General features: G+C 39.5%; 1 protein-coding gene across 3 annotated transcripts in view; it reads left to right on the top strand.

Moving 5' to 3' along the window:
- The window catches only part of CDH2 (cadherin 2), a 115664-nt gene that overhangs the window by 75208 nt on the left and 18293 nt on the right, over positions 1–22163 (top strand). For all 3 annotated transcript variants that reach the window (XM_085052735.1, XM_085052734.1, XM_085052736.1), the window contains exons 3-14: positions 1969–2195; positions 4028–4174; positions 5250–5405; positions 6801–6945; positions 8002–8174; positions 13017–13154; positions 13515–13700; positions 15526–15782; positions 17106–17248; positions 18445–18678; positions 18998–19231; positions 20448–20587. In XM_085052735.1, the coding sequence (XP_084908861.1) occupies positions 1969–2195; positions 4028–4174; positions 5250–5405; positions 6801–6945; positions 8002–8174; positions 13017–13154; positions 13515–13700; positions 15526–15782; positions 17106–17248; positions 18445–18678; positions 18998–19231; positions 20448–20587 (2180 nt within the window). The remainder of the gene's footprint in view (positions 1–1968; positions 2196–4027; positions 4175–5249; positions 5406–6800; positions 6946–8001; positions 8175–13016; positions 13155–13514; positions 13701–15525; positions 15783–17105; positions 17249–18444; positions 18679–18997; positions 19232–20447; positions 20588–22163) is intronic.

Below are 22163 nucleotides of genomic sequence, written 5' to 3'. Positions count from 1 at the left end.
GGCCCATGTTGAAAAATGTTGGAGGTCAATGGGATGGTTAATATCTGGGAGCTGGACCTTCTGCCTGTCAATTTTCTCCTCCCATATGAACAGCAAACCAGAGGATCTGTCACCTTGTCCAAATTCTGCACACCTGTAGATTATTGGAAAGGAAGTAATTGTATCTGATAAAGCAGGTAGGATGGACTTGAGGAGCCATAGGGATTGCTTAAAAATACGAAAACTTATGCAAGAGTCTGAGTATTGATTAGAATTTCAGAAAAGCATTCTCTCTGCTTATGAGGAAGACCTGAGGCAACCTTTCTAAGGAGGATCACAGGGGGAGCCCTGCTTGTGAGGCTTCAGCCTTTTACGCAGGCAGATTTGTTCTTCCAGGGCTCAGGGCTTTGTGGAGATGGCATGCTCTTCTCCCCAAGGCGAGGCTGGCCTTTCACAGGAAAAGACCTTCAAACTCTGGGATCTGGCTGGAAAGAGAAATATCCCAGCCCAGTCCAGCAAGATTAAAATCAAGAGAGTTGATGGTGTATCATTTATTTAGAGTAGTGCTGTGCTTTGTCTCATTTTTGTACCTGATGGACCCTGTTAAAGTAGTCTTTTCTGTCAGGAGAGGGCAAATGGGGGATTTTGGATAACTGAAAGGGTGCAATAAGGAAAGAAATTTAGTCTGTCATCTGAACGTCAGCTTGGTCCTTGAAGTTCCAATACGAAAAAGTATAATTCTTCTCAGTACCTTCCTGAGAACAGTGCATTATAGAAGAAAGCTTATGATGCATGACATTTAGTAGTGATTTTTCTTGAGAGGGACCTTTAGGTTTTGAAGCTAAATAGTTTGTGCATGGTTTAACACAGTATAAAAGGTCCAATAACTGAAATGAGGCATAAAGCCTCATTTCATCTTCGCTATGTGGATTTCAGCACAACCTTCATAATGATGTTTTGCACTTCTATTGCCCATCCAATCAAAATATATCATAATGGTTTGGAAACATTAAAGAGCGATCATTGGTTATAAAAGCACACTTTCATTTTTTTACTTAGTATTATTTGCAGTAACCCAGAAGATAAGTGATGGTGAAAAGAATTGGGTAAAGGAGGCAGTAACCTGTTACCAGTTCCGTTTCATGCACATCACATCTTTATCTATACAATTGGTTTTACTGACTTTTTGTTCCAGTGTGTGTCTTTTAGACACTACATAAGGAAGGAGGGAGGGAATTAAAAAAGAACAGGTAATTCCTAAGTAGGTAAATGGACGTGTGTGGTACATAATATAGCTTAAAAAAAACCCCAAAACCAACAAAGCAAACACAAAAACCCCAACATTTTAAGCGTAGGTTTTCTCTGTGAGGTAAGTATTTACTGCTTCCTCTGTATTGTCATTAAGGGATGAGGAAACTCAGTCGCAGAGCTCTGATAAGTAATCTACCTGAGATGACACAGCTGAATCATAGGCTGATTTGGGAACAGAATATAATGTTTTTAACATATTTCTGGGTTTCTGCCCTACCCCCATTGGCAGAGAAGGCTCTAGAAGTGTGGTTGTGTTTGCAGTTGTGGTTGCAGTGTAATTAAATTTTTAAGTGTTTTTAATGAATTGGCTTGACTGGATCTTTGCGAGGCTTGAGGTGCAAATCCCCGCAGCCATCAACTGACAACCAGCTGACATGTACCATAGGACATGGAAGGAGATGGTTTTCTTGCTGGTAGTGGGGTGAATCTGTAGGTGGGGGGCTGTTCCTATCTAGGGTTAAAATCTCTGCCTAGCAGTCCACAGAAAAGAATATCATTGTTGCGTGGCATGGGCTGACCCCCAAAGTACAAGTCTTAATTCATAATTACATGTGATAATAGCAGCAACAAGTTAAGTATCTCTGCTTTTGAGTTTGTCCCTGATACATTTCATGTCACACTGAATTCAAGTGGGCTACTTTTTCAATTTTTTTTTGTCGTTTTATGTCTGTTTTACAGTGAGGTTTCGAAGCTGTGATGGAAACAAAAAAATACACTTTGGGAGCAGCGAGCCAGAAGATTTCAGAGTAGGTGAGGATGGTGTGGTCTATGCAGAGCGAAGCTTTCAACTTTCAGCGGAGCCCACAGAGTTTGTTGTGTCTGCTCAAGACAAGGAAACCCAGCAAGAATGGCAAATGAGAGTGAAGCTAACCCCTGAACCAGCCTTCACAGGGGCTTCAGAAAAGGTAAAACAACAGCTAAATGCAGCCTGTATAAATGTATCTCCACAAAGCCTAGAAACAGGGGTATAATGCTGCCTGTCATGCACCTCTCCATGAGCCAGCTTATTAGTGGACATCTAGTGCATGCAAAGCTGGAGCTTTAGAAGGAACTTCTATAATCTTTTTTTCTGTAGTTTTGCTAAGGCATGGAAAGACATTGCCTGTTTAACTACAGAGGATTCTTTGTATTTGAGCTTTTTGTTTGTATAGCTCGAGATTTATACCTGAATTTAATCTCACACAGCCATTTCTTTATTTTAAATTGCTTGAAAGTATTACAGTATTTATTCAAGCAGTTAAATATAACCGCAAAATAAACAAATCTGTGATAGAATGCATCAGTCACATTTATTAGATGGGAGCTGTAGATTTACAGCAGTAAGTAGGAAAGCACTTCTGGCAGGGAATATTGGCTTTGTCTTGTCCCGTCATAATCAAATTGGAGATTGTAAATTATTCATGATTCCAGCACTACTTGGTAAGGAAGATAGTCTCCCTCTGCTGGAAGCTGCCATAGGGTGAACCATGTACTGCAACAAAAATCAGACACAGCAATATGCAATTAGCGATGTATTTACTTTAGAAAAGTGTATTACGTTGTCTGTTTTTCTGTTATATTACCTGCTGCCTGCTGTTTCTTGCCTTCTCTTTAGTGAAGGAGAAGTGCTTAGTTTACAGACAAAGAACAAAATTTATTCATAGATTAACATACCTGTAATAGGTGCACATTAAAGATTTAAGCATAATGTCAAAATAGGTAATGTGGTTATGCAAGACATTTTTCCTGAGAACACACTGGAGACCACTGCTGTGTAATCCTTGGTTTTTTGTTTGCTTACTTGGTGATTGTGTTAAATCTGCTAAGGCATGTTTTTAACAATGGAAATACTGTCATTTTGTTCATGGAAGCGTAGTAAAAGAGGAAATGCTTAGATGTGCCAGAGCATGCCGTGTTTATTCCAAAGACACTATTCAGGTATCCTTACCATCAGCAGGATGCAGAGTAGTAGAATCCAGCCTTCCGTCTGTTCATACTCTGTGACATAGTTGATTAGATTAAAAAAAAGTTGTTATTTTAAAATATTTGGAAAATGTTTTTGTTACCCTTTTTCCAACCTTAACCAAGCTAGCTGTGTGTGTTGTCATCCAAAGGATGAAATGACTGCAGATGTAGAAGGGAATAGGAAGGGAATGTTGACACCCAGCAGAGATTAATGCCCGGTGTGTAAAGTGGGTCATCTACTGCATCCATCATGGCTGACATAGGTTTAAAATAATTACAGCATTAATTCTATGGGATTTAATAGGGTCATAAATATTTGAGACATTCCTTACCAGTATGTATTAAACTTCTCTTGGAACTCAAATTATATTATAGCACACCCAGATCTAAATTTAGTGTACTGTAGCACATTACCTGAACTGAAGCTCTAGCTAATGAGAAATACATAAAGGCATACTATTAAATTCTGCAAAAATATTAACTACTTCTCAGAAAGTGTAGAATAGTTTATGCATGTATTAGTGCAGTAGTGCCATGTTATAAATGGTTTATAATTCCCTTTCTTCTCCTAGTTAAGCAAGAAAAAAAAAAGGTTCTTAAAATTTTGCAGTGCAGTTGTAAGTGATACTGGTTATTTTCAAACTGCACTGTGAATGCAAATAAACTAGTTCGATTAACACAGAGGAAAGACAGCCTTTCAGTCAATTATGTAATTGTACCTGAGTTACTTTATAATGTCTACTAGTAATTCTCCTTCTAACATGTGTTTAATTTTATCTTGTACCTGGGAAAGGACCAAAGGAAAATTGAAGAAATCATATTTCCATGGCAACAATACAAGCACAGCAGCCCTCTGAAGAGGCAGAAGAGAGACTGGGTTATTCCTCCAATCAACCTACCAGAAAATTCCAAAGGACCTTTTCCTCAGGAATTAGTTAGGGTAAGGAAGTTAATAGAAGTGTGGTTTCAGTGTCCCTTAGAGAGCTCTTGAAGAGATTTTGTGTAAATGATGTCCTGTTCATCATCCAGGTATTTATCAGAGTTTTTTGGGATGGTTTGTTGTTGCTACCTCTGCACTGCATGCTGGGATGCATCTAATTTCCTGGGGTTTAAGTTGTCTCTATGCTTCTGTGCTGGTGGAAGATGACCTTGTTTTGGGTGGTAAGTGTGTTAAGGGTTATCTCTGCTGGTTCAGGAGTTCTCCAGTGTCCTTCACTGCAGTTCTCTGCCTGGGAAATAGCTTGGGAGTGAGGTGGAAGCAGAGTGCACCAGGAGACCAAAGGGAGCAGGATCTGACGGGGGTGAGCACAGCAGCTGTTCCACAGGACTCTGCTGCCCAGAAGTGACCATTGCCAGGAGCCAAGCACCTCTGCTGGGCTGGCTTCCAACCATGGTACTGGCTGGTCATGATCAATTTGTTGCAACTTGGCAGACCATTAGCCCAAGTTGATACGCCACAGTTTCACTCTGTTCTGTTTGATGTGTGTGCTGGTGATTGAGCTGCTCCTCATAGATGCACTGCCCTTCAGTTGTTTCCTTAGAAGATGAAACAAGTTCAGTCTCTAAGCAGAAATGGTGAATTTATAGGGAGCTGGCCTGTAGTGGAAGAGAGTCTGTGTCTTCGGACTGGAGAGATAGAGGAGAAGGGGAAAAACACAAGCCAGACTTTTAATTTCATGTGTAATTTTATGATAGGATATGTTTTGTCTGAGATCTAAACAATTCTGCTTAAGGTAAAAATACTTACTTGTTTTTGTTTAACACAAGTCATTTTTATTCTGAGAAGTAGACAGGGATAATTTTATGTTTCTGAAAATTCATTGACCAGCTTTCTAACAAAAAGTTCTGTTGAAAACTTCAAACTTTATACCAACTCTGTACCATTTCCAGACTAACTACTTTTGCAAGTTCAGCTTAAGGAGCAAGGAGAAAATGAATCTGCTGCTTGTCTCAGCAGCAGTCCTGTCCAGCGGTTTTTTGTGGCTAATGTAAACTTTATCTTTTGTGACACCCAGATTAGGTCCGATCGTGATAAAAGCCTTTCGCTACGGTACAGTGTGACTGGCCCAGGAGCTGACCAGCCTCCAACAGGCATCTTCATCATCAACCCCATCTCAGGACAGCTGTCTGTGACAAAGCCTTTAGACCGGGAGCAGATTGCTTCTTTTCATGTAAGAGTTTAATTCATCATAAATCAGATTATCAAATTGAAGACGAACATCTGCTTCAAACATGACTTGAGCAGCCAGAGTTTAGTTTTGTATGAGATATGATTTGAAGAGTTTGTAGCAGATTTGTATTTATTGTACTTAATGAGGCTAACTCTTACTATATTTAAGCAGCTTAAGTACATTAACATACGTAAACAGTGATTAAATGTATTTAGATAAAGTAATTTTAAAAGATTGAAATATGGATACTGTGGCTTATATTTCAAGTACAGGCCATTGATCACAATCTCCACTGAATTGTATACTTTTCAAAAGTCTATTTTTAATTCAGCAACTTAAATTAGGATGTGACTGCTATTAGAATTGCAGCAGCTGTGATTTGAGAAATGGATGGGAAGAATAACTTACCAATTTTTATTTTAGGGGCAAATCTAAGCATTTTAATAGAATTGTAAATGAGGTCTGTCAGCTTATGAAAATGATATTCTTTGCTCTAAAGAAATTGACAAAGTAGACCACAGATTCCAGTATTAGTGGAAAAGGAAAGTTTCAAGGAAGAGGGAGAGCAAGCTGTGACCTGAAGTTGTCTGTGCTTTTGGGAGACCATGCTGAAATGGTTACAGATGTCACTGAGCTCCTAGAGAGAGAGTTTTCCAGCATGTTGTGGATTAAAACACCCCCTGCCTTGTGGTCCAGGGAGCCCTTTGAGTGCTGCTTCCAAACAGGACCCAGCAGGAGGCATCTCGGGGGTAGGCGGGGGTGAGAGGCTCTCTCAAACAACAGCTCCAGCATCCCTAAGATTTTAACTGAGCATTTGCCATTGGCAATTCAAAATTTACTCACTTAGGAATTTACACTGATACGAGTCATTTCCAGAGTGGTGAGTTAATAATGCATCTTGCTGCTTTCTTGTAGTTTGTAGCCATAAGAGATGTGTATGTGTGTGTATGTATATATATATATATATATATAGAGGGCATCAGCAGAACTGCTGTAGGAGAAAGTTGCTGTTTTGCCTAGCAAATGGCCATGCTCTGGTCTAAATACATAGATTTACATTTAAATCTGCATATTTTTAGAGGATGTTTTCTAACAGTCATTATTAAAACCAAAATTCTGTATGCCAGTAGGCGCTAGTAGTAATCAAAATTACACGATCTAAAATAATATTCATCAAATCAAAGAAGGAGGTCTGCAGCTTAGAATAGTTTGGAAGTCTGAACAGCAGTTCCATTAGCAACTTGAAAACTTAAAAGGTCGATATGAGGGAGCAGTGGCAGATAACAAAATACACTGAGCTAAAAATGTGTGGCCTGAAACTTCCTGTCACTATTATTATATCTATTTGCACCTGTACGTTGCATAAATTCTAATACTTGTAGTGATTTTTTGCAGCTGAGAGCACATGCAGTGGATGTAAATGGAAACCAGGTGGAAAATCCTATTGACATTGTTATTAATGTCATTGACATGAATGACAATAGACCTGAATTCTTGCACCAGGTCTGGAATGGGACAGTCCCTGAGGGATCAAAGCCAGGTAATACATGGGCTTTTGGGAGGCAGGGGTATTATCTTGAAGTATCATATTTACAGTATCATGTTGAAGGTGTGATGAAGGGGGGGTGCCTTCAGACTTTGTAATACTTTGAAAGGTGTCTTTAGTGTGATGAGCAAAATCTCAAATACTATCTTCTTATTTCACCCTATTTTAAATGCACTTTTTAGCATGCTAGGATTCATTTCCAAAAGACGAAATTGCTATGTTCATGAACTAAAACCAGGGAAAGCTTTAAGAATATGACTTCTGGTTCCTGTTTTTTGAAAATCCTAATTATAACATCACAGTTCTTACATTTATTTTTATGATAGACATTGATGTTCATTTAGTTGACAGGTCAGGGTGTAAGAGACTTCCGAAATGTCACCAGATCCAGTTCTAGTTTTGATTCCCAGAGGCTTTGAAAATACTGGGATTTGAAATCAGTGTCATTTGAATTCTCAAGAAAACCTAAGTGTTGTTCAGATCTCATTAAAATTCTAATCAGCTCAGACTAAAGTTTGCACTATGGCTGAAACCACTTTCTTAATTTGTCAGAAGTGCAAAATGAAAGGTTAGCAGCAGAAATGTGTTTTCTAACTTTGCAGTGCATACTTAACATTTGAGATATATCTCAAAGACTTTAGAAAGAATATTATTTATATTGATTTTCAGTCACTATCAGTATGTCCACCACTTCTGAACAATAAGTATATTTCCTTTGGCCCAATTAATAACATAAGTATCTAAACATCAGATGTTCTCTTGTTACAGAAATGTTATTTGTGGCAGAATTTTAGGATCCCAGTGTTTATGTAGCTTCTTCAGTTATAAGCAAATCCAGTATTTTATAAACATAGAGTATTTTTATCTCCTCTTATGTATTTTAATTACTCTGTTGGTGAGTCTTGAGTTTAGCCGGTTTGTTTTAAGTGAAGAAGGAATGTGCAGATTTTACCAAAAGAAATACATACTTTGACCATTGCCTGTAAAGTGATCTTGTATAATCTGAGTGTAAACTGTTTATATAACATCAATTATTTATCCTGCTGCTAGGAACCTACGTGATGACTGTTACTGCCATCGATGCTGATGATCCCAACGCACAGAATGGGATGCTGAGATACAGAATCTTGTCCCAGGCCCCGAGCAGCCCTTCTCCAAACATGTTTACAATCAACAACGAAACCGGTGACATTATCACTGTGGCAGCTGGGCTTGACAGAGAGGTACGACAGGTCTTAATCCCTTGGGCTGGGTTGTGCTTAATATTGTGAAGATGCACAGTTCAGGAGTGTGGGTGGATGAGAGGCTGGACATGAGCTGACAATGTGCACTGGCAGGTAGTCATATCCAGGGCTGCATCAAATGCAGCATGGCCAGCATGTCAAGGGTGGTGATTCTCCTCCTCTGTTCTGCTCTGGTGAGACCCCACCTGGAGTGCTGCATCCAGATCTGGGGTTCTCAGCATAGGAAAGACATGGACCTGCTGGAGCAAGTCCGGAGAAGGGATGTGAAGATGGTCAGAAGGCTGGAGCACCTCTCCTACAAAGAGAGGCTCAGAGATTTGGGACTGTTCAACCTGGAGTAGAGAAGGCCCTAGGGAGACCTTATGCTGCCTTCCAGTATCTAAATGGGGCCTACAGGAGGGTCTGGAGAGGGGTTTTTAATAGGACAAGGGGAAATTACTATAAAGCAGGTGGATTTAGATCCGATAAAAGTAAGAAATTCTTTACTGTGAGGGTGGTAAGACTCTGGAACAGGCTGCCAATAGGAGTTGGTTTCCCCATCCCTGGAAGAATTCAAGGCCAGGATGGATGGGGCTCTGAGCAACCCGGTGTAGTTGGAGGTGTCCCTGCCCGGGGCAGGGGGGTCTGGAACTAGATGATCTTTAAGGTCACTTATAGTCCAAACAATTTATGATGCTGTGAAGTATTTCTTCCCCTCCTCAGTATTAACTTAATCCCTTTCTTCACCCTTTTGACACTGGTCATTGTCTAAGTCCCAGAGTACAAAAACTCAGAGGAGAGAAAATTATGTTAAGGATGAAAACTGGACATTACATATTCCATACCTGTAGTTTACTCTTGGCTGTATGGGGTCATGGAAAGGATCATGTCCCCTAAGTCTGTTTACTCTTAAGAAACAGGTACACAGTAAAGCAGAGCAATGGAATTATAATAACAATAGTAATAATAAGAAATAATCTGTCAGTAATTCATTGCTGTGTGCTGGGCAAGACTCATTCTGTCTAGACAGTTCTTCACTGTGTTCACCACTGGAGAAGGAGGGTACCAGAACCTCTGCTCTGATACACCCATCTGTGAGTTTGGGAGTAAAAATATTTCCCTCCCAACTCCAAATCTGTCACATGGACTAACTTTGCTTTTAAACCACTTGAAAACTTCACAAGAGATAAGCATTATTTTATAAACAAGCTGTAAAATCCAAACAAATCTCTTTTGAACACATCTTGTTTCAACTTCTGTTTTACTAACCTCATTTTAGCTCATTAAATCCAAAGTACTGGGTTTGCTGTTCATCTTTTAGCTGCTTGTTTATAGTTATTCAAAATGGAGAATAAAAATGCTTTCTGAAGTTCTGCGTTTGCTGTTAATATTCTGATGCATTTCAGTTTGAAAGGGGCAATCAGAAGATTTGAAAAGCTAAACAGACTGTTAGATATTGCAATTAATTTTTGAGGTTTTATTAACATTCATTGTATTTAAGTTGGTTTTGAAGAGAAGGGATTTGAGCAAAGGAAAACCCTGAACTTTACAGTATTGCCCTATTAAATTAAAAGAATGATAGGCAGCTTTGCCCTTGTTTTTAAAATCCCCTGGTCATCTTTGACAGATGAACTTTCAGAAGGACATAGCGATAATTCTTGAGGTTTTATCACTTGGTGACTTGCTGTACTGGAGGGATTTAACTCAGAAGAAACCAGCTGCCTATGGAGCTTAGACCCTTACATTAATAGATGGAAAAGCCTTGTCATTCACCATCAGTTTTCCTGATGGATCACTCAGCTGGTACCTAAATGAGTATATATAAACATTTCTTGAACATGTTGGATATTAATGATTAACATTAAATCATTCAAATATTAAATTAGACTAATATGAGATAAAATGGTTTCCTTCTCAAGCCATTGCTTTGCTTCCTCCATTTCCTGAGTCATTTTGTGGAAGTCAATTAAATTAAAATGACTGGGAGTCTAGAAGGCTAAAGCTGAATCGTGTTCTGACAGTGGGCTGAGGAGTGCCTTGTTGTCCATGTACCCCAGCTGGTCTGCCCACTTCTGCCTTTCCACTCTTTTCCCTAAGTCTTGTCTCTCTTTAGAAAGCCCTAATTAAAGTCATAAAATACTAGACATAATTTTAAAACCTTAAATAATGTGACACATTATTTATGGGAGCATAAGTGTTGTAGGCATTGAAAAAAGTGGTTCCTCTGATAGTATTCCTCATCTGCTGGTATTTTAGATTAACATGCACAATGCATTATCTGTGCTAACATGCACAGGAGGAGATTTGCTTAGGTAAGGAAACTCAGCTTAAGGCAGGAGAAATCTTTCATTTGTTATCTCAAAAGATGCTGTTTCATGAGATCCAGCTGCTCTTATTTCTTCCGTTATTGCTGTGGAATTCACTTCAACATTAAAACATCTGCCTTACTGCTGGAGGTGCTAAAGAAGTCAGGCAGGGTACTTAAATTTACACACTGACATTCCTGCCTCACGTGAGGTTAATTCAGTGAAGTGCTCTTTTATTTGGCCTGTGTTGAAGTGGAAAGATGTGAACTGATGAGGTCTGCGTTCTTTCTTGAAGCTGCCAGTTCGTTTTTGAATGTGTTGCTGCTAAATCTCTGTGCAGGCTGCTGACACATGCTCCACAGCTTATTCCTGGCTGCTGCTCTAACCACAGTAAAAAGAGGAGACCCACCACCCCCAATTTCCCCGTGCTTGGAAAGTTGTGTGCTTGTTGATTTCTGAAATTTCATTCTCAGCAGTTGTTCTGCTTTATGGGAGTGCTGGGAAGAGGGGAAAAAAACAAGGAACCAAACAAAAACACTGATGTTCTGTCTTTTGGGGCACTTTCTGGGGAAGTTTCTACTGTGCTGGTTCTGTTGGAATTAAATAAGATGATTATAAGGAAGCTGAGTCTCTGTGTAATAATAATGGAGTTTCCTTAATGAAATTTGCTTCTTGGGATCAATGTGTTAAGACCCAGATGAATCAGAAGCACCTGCTGTTTCAATAACATAGAATCATATGGCAGTGAGCTTTGCTTCAATACTGCTTTAGATTTTATTGCTTCACAGTAAGTAAAGTATAAATTTTTTCCTGGATAAAAGTGGTGAAAGTATTTCTTTGATTCCCTCGCGACTGCTTCTCTTGTTGGTGTCATGAAGGAAACCTTTATGATGTTTAAAGCTTTTTGAAGGTCAGTTTGCAAGTATATTTTCCAAGCCAAAATTTATATAGGTATTTATGCATTATTAAACATATATACTGCATTTCTGCAGACTTAATACTAGTCTTGTTTTTTTAAAGAATCATGGGATGTGTGGATATATATATAGCAATACACATTTGAGGTGTCTTGTAATGGTTTCCATGTGAAAGAGCACATGAACATAAATTACTATCTTCAGTGCGAGATAAAGATCCATACAGCTTATTTAAAAAACTTTCTATCATTGTCTCATATTTGCCGCTTGGATGTGCAAACTGTTAAACCTCTCATGTGTGTCGTACTGTCTGGCCAAAATTTGAAAGAAAGCTAAATACTATCAGTGTAATAGTCCTTGCTTATTTTTTATATCAATACCTGTAATTCCTTTTGGTAAATGGTGTGATTCTTGGGGTGTCCTGTTTAGGGTCAGAGTTGGACTCTCTGCTGCATCCATTCCAACTCAGCATGTTTCTCAAGTCTATAAATTGTTTCCATGAGAAGTCATCTGTCACATACCCCACTCTTTAGACAGTGGAAGAAAATAATATATCAGTGGGAAAAAAAGCCCCAAAACACAAAAAATATGCTTCTCTTGAAACATTTTTGTTTTGCCAAAAGGTTTTTCCCAGTGTTAGTAAACCATTTGTGAAAGTGCTCTTTCAAAGTACTAGCAGTTTCTTATTTTGTGTCCTTTCTTTTGGGAGGAACTGAATGGTAACACCTCTCTCCGAGGAAGGACGATGAACTAGTGAATGAAGGAGCATGCACAATATTTGAGTGCAATGAGTTAAAATAAACTTCTCAACGACTCTATACGGAAACCATCTTTATGATTTTCCTTTTTTTTTTTTAATAGAACCTTGTGGATGTTGTTTTAAACAGCTCCCCAGGCTGAGGTCAGGTCTCCACCAGGCGTTTGTGGTGCTTAGGGACCCTGGCCCTGCTCCAGCGGTGAGGGGGGAGCGAGTGCCTGGTTCAAGGGCCGTTAGCAGCACTGGGGGGAGAGGAGCCCACAGCCACCGTACTCGGCTGGGATGTTTAACATTTATGGAAATAATCCGTTTGGTGCTTCCCTCCCCCTTCCTCCCAGTGCCCTTACTCGTCTCTGTTGGCCTCGACATCTTTGGTTTCCATAGAGATCACAAGAAGTTGGAGCAGTAGTTTTATACTCAGGCTTGGCTGAAACAAAACCTTGGCAGTTGTGGCCGTTTGGCCGACAAACCTACCTTGGCTCAGTGCTCTCAAATGCTTTTGAGGACTTTCCCTGTTTTAGTATAAACTGCGCTCAGGTTCTCTTTTCGCTATTTGAAAAGTATTGTTAAACCTGTGATCATGCATTAACTGTCCAAAGTGGTTTGATTTATTAGAGTAGGAAGCAGTCAGCCTGTCCTTACCTTGATGGTCTTTGAAGAAAGTTAAACAGTAGTTAAGTATAAGCAACCTGCTGCTTTATTCCTGTGGCACAAACTTTGCTCCTGTCATTTTGGGTGATGCTAACTAGAATAAACAGTGTGATAGGCTCCATTGCTTAGCGGAGTGCAATTTTGGGAACACCTGCTGTCCTATGGTAATGTTAGTTTTGTCTAAAATTTATGTTGTCATTTTGTGTTTTAGAAAGTACAACAATATACATTAATAATTCAAGCTACGGACATGGAAGGAAACCCAACATATGGTCTTTCAAACACAGCAACTGCTGTCATCGCTGTGACAGATGTCAATGACAATCCTCCAGAGTTCACTGCCATGACTGTAAGTACAGGATAGGAGTTACTGAAAGATGTGCATATTTATAACCATTCTCTGTTTTTCTCATTATATTCACAGACAGTAAATATTTATTACTTATTAAATACCTTACTGGCAGCAGAATTAAAGTATGTGCAGAATATATATCCCTTACATACAGTGTTCTGCTTTTGGCCAAAAGGCAAAGGGTGACAAGGGAATCAAACCATTGGGTCTCTGGGTGGCCTCAGGTGAACTTCATTAGATAAATTGTCAGAGCTCCAGTGAAGAGAGATGGGCTGTCTCGCTTTGATGAATGTTCAGCATGGCGTGGCTCTTGGGTGATTCTCCAGACGAGGTCAAGTGTTTCCTTGGTTTTTGCAGTTCTACGGGGAAGTACCAGAAAACAGGGTGGATGTGGTCGTAGCGAATCTGACGGTAACAGATAAAGACCAGCCCCACACGCCGGCCTGGAATGCCATGTACCGAATGACTGGAGGAGACCCGACGGGCCGATTCGCCATCCTGACCGATCCCAACAGCAACGATGGGCTGGTGACTGTCGTAAAGGTAGGGCATGCTTGCCTTTCAGAGAACTAAACACAGATGGAACAAGTGGGAGAACACTGCAAGGGGGGAAACGTGAATCCCTGCGGCCAGCATGAATCTGGAATAAAATGGATGAGCAATGTCTGTATTGTGGAATTTAGCAATCTGTCTCTTTGAATGTTACCTTGCTTATTCTATCAATAGTACTCCATCTGATCAGTTTTAAAAGTCAGGCTAGGTTGTTAAAAATTACAAATTTTGAAGCTTTATTTGCCAAAAGTTAGAAATTACTCTGTGAAAAAGCGTCTGCTTAGTATTTTTTGCTAGTCTAAAGGAACAACTTCCTACCTCCTCAGTTAGTAGGCATGCGTGTTGTCTGCACATTTTATGTCAAGATGTTCCATTAAGGAGCAGATATAGGCAGTCAAAGCACAGAGGGGAAAAATGATAGGTGGGAGGGTACTTAACAAGAGACATTTAAAGACTGGCTATTTTTAAAACCTCATTTAAATACCTTTTATGGAATAACATGTCTATCTTCATTCTCTAGCCAACACAGCTCTGTGTTGAGGGATGACTTATTTCCAGTGATAATAACAATGTGGTTCTATAATTAAACCTGCCAAGCAGTAGCCACCTTTGCTCATGACTCTCTGATAAGTGTCTCATCTCTGAGTTGGCCTGCTCTGGTTTTGGCTGATCCATTTCAAAGTCAAATGAGCGATGCCAGTATTCCCATTTGGAAATTAAAACATTCACTTTTTATTTTCTTTTTTTGGTTTTTTGTTATGTTTTATTTTTATCTTCCCAGTATCTAGGTGACAAAAAGATACAACCTTCTTACAGCATTAATGGTAATTCACACTGGGTTTTTTTAAGAACTGTCTCTGGTTTATAACTGCTCTTCCCCAGAGGAACCAATTGTTATATTGCAGTCTTCCAGGAAGAATTATGTGAGTGTCTGTGCTTTTTAGCACTCCTTAAAGTGCCCAGACATGGGAAGAGTTGGAAACCTGCCTACAGTTTTTATTGGCAGTGCAATGAGTTGATCTGTCAGCCTGTAATGAAGATTAGATTGCCTCTTGTCACTTCATACTGTTCATACTGTCACGTGCCAGCTGCCCCTGTAAGGTACAGGGTTTCTTCAAGTCTGGAATCTGTGTGAGCAGTGCAGTGCATAGTACAAAGGCAGATCCTGTCTCCTGGCATGCCTCAACCCCATGCAGCATGATAGAGGACCTCTAGACTCAAACTGTTTTTACTTCTCCCTTAAATTGGACTTCTGGCTCAGTGAAGAAGTCTCCAAACTGAAGGTTGTCTGCCCTGGGAAGATGGGAGCTGTTGGTATACCAGAAATGGGGTTGGCTGGGATTATCAAGAGTCTTTCTAGTGAGATGTTAAGGGCATGAGAATCTCTGATCTTTGGGATAGCTATGGTCATGAACTTGTTTGAAGGAAACTTTCATCCTCGTAACAGAAAAAGGCAGCTTCCTCTCCCCAGGAGAGATCATCAGGAGGCACACGAGCACCTCCTGGCACAAAGCTGGGAACTTTATCATTTTGTGGTTAAACTATTTGTTTCCTCATTTCTCTCTAATGGCCAGAGTAAGTTAAATCCAGGCATGACAAGGTTTCTAGCTCTTCTGACTTCAACTGCTGCTGCTGCTAAGCAAAACCCCAGCCCACAGGCTTGGGTTGAGGTCATGATACTGTGTTCTTTTCAGTCTGTGTTCGTTTTTGAGAAAAGCGGTACAAGTAAACTTTAAAAATGTGCTTTAAATTTAAAATGTGTGTCCATCTCTACTGTGAGTAAACGTTAACACTTCCTGCCCTTTGCTCTTCCCAGCCTATTGACTTCGAGACCAACAGGATGTTTGTTCTTACTGTAGCTGCGGAAAATCAAGTGCCTTTGGCTAAGGGGATTCAGCATCCTCCTCAGTCAACAGCAACTGTGTCCATCACGGTGATTGATGTGAATGAGAGCCCATATTTTGTTCCAAACCCCAAGCTCGTGCGTCAGGAAGAAGGGCTGCTTGCTGGTAGCATGTTGACAACTTTCACTGCTCAGGACCCAGATCGTTACATGCAGCAAACGTCTCTAAGGTCTGTATAAACATTTTGCAATATCTGTGTTATAGAATGGGTGGGGAGCAAAGAGATGACATGTGAGTTGACTGCATTTACTGTAGCACACAGCTATCCCAACACACCCCTGTGTTTTTGTGCAGATCTCTCTAAAGGGATTTTTGGCTGTAGAGAAGGTGAACTTGACAAGTATTCATAGGTGTGTAAACTGGGTAGTTTTCTCAACTAAGTCCGATTTCATCAAGGTAGAATGCAATTATGCATCTGTGGTAAAGTATACATTCCATCCTTACAAATTCAGTCAGAGTGGACATGTGCTTTTGTGAACTAAGATGATTTGAAATTTAAATTCAGTAATTTTCACGTGACAGCAAAATCACATTGTTGATGAAATCTGCAGGGTTTTCTTTTCATTTTTTCTCCAGCAATGTAAAGTGGTGCTGTTGTCTGTCTGTTAACTCGTGTACTAATAGCTGAAATCATAATTTGATCATTTTTCTTATGTCTGAAACTTTGCTACATGTACATACCTCATACAAGACATGTTCATTATCTGCAAAGCTAAGGCTGTGACTGGCCATGGGTCAGAACTCACCTTATCCAGGTTTTTTTTAATTAGCTCACATAGAAGAAACTCCACAGCTTACATTCTGTCTTTCCTTCCAAAATCAGGATCATTGTAATTTTATTTTCTCTTGATTTTTGGTTCGCTGTTTGTGATACTTCGCTCGTTTTTGGGTGTAACCATCATAGACATGACAGCATAAGCACTTTAATACTAAGAAAGCTTGCATGTGATTAATGTCAAAGGGCAAATTTATCAGGTAGAAAAATGGTTTTGAAGGACACTTCTCTTTCTAATTGAGATGAGAAGCATGCAGTAAAACCAGAGCCTCTGAAAATGAAGTGATATTGAAGTGCTGGAACTGTGTGAGTTAGTGCAACTGTAACACTATCCATTTTTACCTCTCTCCTGCTCTCAGCACTCTTGACAAGATGAAAGTTAGTATGAACAGCTCTGTAGGTGTAGAAAAACCAAGCATCCTGACTGAATATTTTGAGTCTGAGTATTAATGTTACACAGTTTATGGTAATTGTATGATTTCCTTCAGTTATGTGATGACTTACAAGGCAAGGCACTTGAAGAATCGAAATAAAGAACTGGTTTTAATATCTACTTCCAGGAATTCTAGTGACAGGGCTTGATAAATGAAAATTAGTAAAATGCTATCTTCAAATTCCAAAAAAGTGTTCAGAATACAAATTAAAATACTAATACTGTCTTCATTGTCAATATTTATGTTGGCAGATAAATAACACAACTTATGATTAAATACACAGGTACTCAAAACTTTCAGATCCTGCAAACTGGCTGAAAATTGACCCTGTTAATGGACAAATAACTACTACAGCTGTTTTGGACAGAGAATCAATATATGTGCAAAACAATATGTATAATGCAACGTTTCTTGCTTCTGATAATGGTATGTATCAATATTTCGTCTTTTTTTCCAAAAGCTTTCTTCTCTGTGGTTGAATGGCATTCAATTTTACTGGAGCAGAAAACAGGAGATACTTAAAATACATCCCACTGGAAATCTGTATTAATATCAGTGTATATTTCCCAGATACACAGAAAATGGGGGAAAAAAATAATTCTCTGAGTTTGTAGAAAAACACTGGCTTAGTTACATTAGTTGAGTTGACAGAAAATTGAAAAACCCCTGCATGGGAAGTGTGGTAGGTTGAGTGAATGCACAGCATGAGTGTGCTTTGTGGGGAGTAATGTGTTGGTGGAGAGGCTTTGTATTTTCCCACATTCACGCTGCAGCAGTGCAGAGGAAAAAGTATCTTTTTGTTGTCAGTTTGTTAATGACAATTAACACTGCTCAGAAATTAGTCCTTTGATTTTGGCTGGAGTGCTGTACTGTTCACAGCTGATAGCAGAAAGATGGACAGGCAGAGTTAGGAACATTATTACATTAGGAGGGAAAACTGAAAACACTGGGGCTGTTTGCCTTGGAAAGAAGACATGGTAAGATTTTGTGAACTGGAAGCTAGATCAACTGTTCCTATACTTTAGCACTGTTCTGGAGAAAAACATATATGGAACTGGAAGATTATGGGAGGTGAAATGAGAACCATTGCTAGTTATGCTGAAAAATTCACTACTGAATGTTCACACAAATGTGTGACTCCAGCAAGGTTTATGGAAGCAGCACACATTCAGTATGGATAGCAGGAATGACTAGAAATAGAGAGCTGAAAGTCAGTATTAGAAAGAATTTAAATAGCACAGTTATGGTAAAAGGTGATCTTAAGCCTTCAAAGTTAGGAAATAATTTGTCCAGAGGACAAACTATGCCAATTTTGCACCTTCTGCTTTGAAGCCTTTGATGTGGGTGATCTCTGGAGATTAAGTGTCTGTCTGGTCAGTGAAGGGAATGAGTCCCTGATCTGTGGATCTGCAGTTATTTGCTGAATTTTGCTGAGTAGGGCCTTATTTGTGAGAACAGACTACATAAGAATCAGTGTGTTAGCAGGAGCAGTGACAGTGTTAGATTGGTTCTGTAAAGACAGAATCCCAAAACTGAGGTAAACTTATAAAAGTGTTGAAACAGCTTCATTTAAATAACTTTGCAATTGGAAACAGGCTGAATGTTATTTCTTTTTCTTTAAGGAATACCCCCGATGAGTGGAACTGGCACACTTCAGATATACCTGCTGGACATCAATGATAATGCCCCCCAAGTGCATCCAAAAGAAGCCACAACTTGTGAAACAATGCAGCCTAATGCTATTAACATCACTGCTGTAGACCCTGACATAGATCCAAATGCAGGCCCGTTTGCCTTTGAGCTGCCTGACACACCTGCTAGTATTAAGAGGAATTGGACCATTGTTCGAATTAGTGGTAATTACCATTATGGAAATCTTAATAGATCTAAAGAAAACTTTTGCAAATGTTTTCTCTTTGGTATTATTTCACAACATAAATGAATTTAAGTAGTATGAACAAGAAATCACCTTAGTGTAAGTTCCCCAAAGAACAAGAAATTTTGAGAAAGAAAAGATGTTCACAGCGGTCAAGAAGACTGTTACCCTGACTATCACATAGTGGTTTGAGCAAGAAGTTAACACTGAGCTCAAACATGAGCCATTTTTGCCAATACTATTTGAAACCCACACAAGCAATACCTTATTTTTAACCAGTGCCTTATTTTCACACACAGGCGATCATGCCCAGCTCTCCTTAAGAATCCGGTTCCTGGAGGCCGGTATCTACGATGTGCCCATAGTAATTACAGATTCTGGAAATCCACATGCATCCAGCACTTCCTTGCTGAAAGTGAAAGTTTGCCAGTGTGACTTAAACGGAGACTGCACTGATGTTGACCGGATTGTTGGTGCAGGGCTGGGCACTGGTGCCATCATTGCAATTCTGCTTTGTATCATCATCTTGCTCAGTGAGTAAATAGCTTTATTAATTCTATCTCTTTTACTCTTGTTTTGCAAGTACAGTATTATGTTTTAGTGTCAGGTACCTGTACAAAGACCCGGGGAGTTAAAGGCTCAGGTCCAGGAATTGCTGCTGCGTGGTTCAGTATTTCGGACAAGTGTGAAAACTTCCTGACAGTGCAGGATTCGAAGTCTGAGAAAGTACAGCTAACAGCTGTTTGGCAGGCAAGCCCTGCAGTGGGTTTGTGAAATGGATTTTCCATATTTATACCCATGGACACTTGCAATGTTACGTCAATGAGTTACCAGGCTGAAGGTGTGATTAGCCCCAGACATCCCATCTCTCTTCTGCTGTCAGTATTGTGTGATTTGGTGCCACCTCTAGTGGGTAACCACTCCTTAGTGCTTCTAAGGAGTGCTCTGATGCTACTAACTGGTGTGCTTCAGATTAATGATAATAAGCTGCTGGAAAGTAATACATCACAGCCTTTCACATAAGGCCTGACAAGACAGGCAGGTATGCAGGAACAGTGGTGTGTATAAAGCTGTACTAGTATTTTATTTTGTGTGAAATGCATTCGGTAAGGGAAATGACTGAAAATCATGAGTAAGTGTCTGTCCAGTGCAGTAAATTAGATGCTAGCTCTCATGCCCATTGTGGTGGAACATGAGGAAGAGATTAGCTGGTTCATAGTACAGTATACACTAGTCTAGAACACAGAAAATGATGGAAAGGAGTAAAAAAAGAATAAAAATTGAGCCTGGCTATGCGCATGATTCTACACAAGCATGCAGTACAATTGCTTTCTTGATACAAGATGCTTTCTAAATGCTAGATATGAAACTAACAGAGCCTTATTGAAGGAGAGATTTCTTTCTGAATCTAGTGGTTTATGAAGCATGATCTTTCTCAATTCTTTTCGTGACAAGTTTATTTTGCAGATGTGGTGTGGATTTGTTACTTACAGCCTTGAATATGTGATTGATTTCCAAGCTAAATTGCCTATCATGGTCTGAGTTTAAACATCTCTTGCTTAAGCTGCCTCTGTCAATTTTGTCATTTAAAAAAACCTGTACCTTATCCAGAATGGTCAAATCCAACTTTGTTGGCTTTTCTCTTTTTTTTCCTCTCTTTTTAAATCTTGGTGTTAAATTTCTGTTATTTTCCATGGCTGTATTTCAGAATCAAGACATGGTTTTGTCTCTTCCATTTTTGCATTATAGTTTTAGTTTTAATGTTCGTGGTATGGATGAAACGCCGTGATAAAGAGCGTCAGGCAAAGCAGCTCTTGATTGATCCTGAAGATGATGTGAGGGACAACATTCTGAAATATGATGAAGAAGGGGGTGGAGAAGAAGATCAGGTGAGGAAAGATTAATTGGTTTTATGTATAGACTTGCACTTTTCTCTGCATTTTATCTATTCTGTGTACGTTAAAACACTGTGCTGGTAATTTTACAATTAAATACTGAAGGCACTAAGTGGTGTTTTCAAAACTTTCAATAAAACATAGCTTTCTCATTTTGGTTTTTTTCAGTTCCAGATACATGAACTGCTTGCCATTTGGATAAGATGTAAAAACAGTATTTTGTCCTCTTGCAGTAAAAGCATTCTGATCAGATTCCAGCTAAGGCTGTTAAATGAAAGTTAACATCCACTCTCATTGCTGTCTGTAGACTTTCTTCACTCCTTGTCTGGGAACTTGTTGTACAGAAACACCAATGCAGGGTGCCTAATGACATCTAAACCAAATATGACCCTTTCTTTGTGGTGGGTGAGTGCCTCTGTAGATACATAGTAATGTTGGCTATTGACAGATTTGCCACCACTGGGATTTCAAGCTTGGAAAATATTTAGGTTTCAAGTAGCTGTCAGAGCACATCTGTGTTTATTCAAATACCTTTCCAGGCAGGTGCCATATGCATTTACTCTAATGTCACCTCTGGTTGAACCACTGCTGATATGTCAGAGGACTAGGAGTGATCTGTGTATGCTAAGAATAGCTTCTTTTTCCCCCCTCTCTCTCCAAGTTAGTGGATTTTCAAGCAGTGTGATTTCCTTCCTTCAGAGGACGTTTATTAAGTGCTTTATGAACATGACAAACAGCAGATTTTTGCACATTATTAATGGTAGAAGTAAGTGTAGTAATTACAAAGAGAACAGTGCATATAATAGAGTCTAAGAAATTTTCCAGTTAAAAGCTTGAAAAATTAAGTGCAATTCTTCTACACATTCCCAGTCTCAGTCATCTGGCACTTGAGTTATCTGAAAAGTGTCTTGCTTCACTGATACAGACTTTTATAGTTTCCTTCTGCTCGTTTGTTTGTTTGTCTGAAATTTGTGTTTCCCTTAGTAATTTCCATGCTTCCTGCATTTCCCCAAGTACCGTTCCTACTTCCTGGCTTTTCTGCATAATGCTCTTCTCAGGCAATTTTCAGAGGAAACTTCAGTTTATGCAGTTTTGGAAAATGGCTTATGTTGTTAAATAAAGTGAAAACAACCCTTTGAGTCTATGCATGTATTCCAGTTGTTTGTATGTAGTTTGAATACAAGAACTGCATCCTGTTTGCACATCTGTTATTGTACAGAAAAGTTACAAGCTTAAAAGAAGATTAGGAAAACTCAGTCCTGTGAGAGCTAATTTTTCAGTTCACGTATTCCCAGCTCTAGTTCATCCTGAATTCTCTGGAGGATCTGTTGAGCAATTGTCATGGAGCTTTGATTTTTAATTACTGTCCACACAACCCACAGGACAGAGTGATTTAGGTTCTCTGAGTATAGTCCATGGGAAGTCGTAGGTGATGCTAGGGTAGTGTGGGGAGGGATTGTGCTGCGGATCAGAACTGTTAAGCATTGTAACAGTGTACAGTGAGAGTGAAACAGTAATGGTTCTGAAGTCTCTCCTCTGCCCATCTTGTGCTGTGCTCCTCTCCAGTGGC

This window comes from Lichenostomus cassidix, chromosome 2 (assembly GCF_008360975.1).
Source record: "Lichenostomus cassidix isolate B80296 chromosome 2, HeHo_3.0, whole genome shotgun sequence".
In the NCBI taxonomy this organism is placed as follows: domain Eukaryota; kingdom Metazoa; phylum Chordata; class Aves; order Passeriformes; family Meliphagidae; genus Lichenostomus; species Lichenostomus cassidix.
Note: the sequence above shows the minus strand (reverse complement) of the source record. Positions and strands in the feature narration are given on the sequence as shown.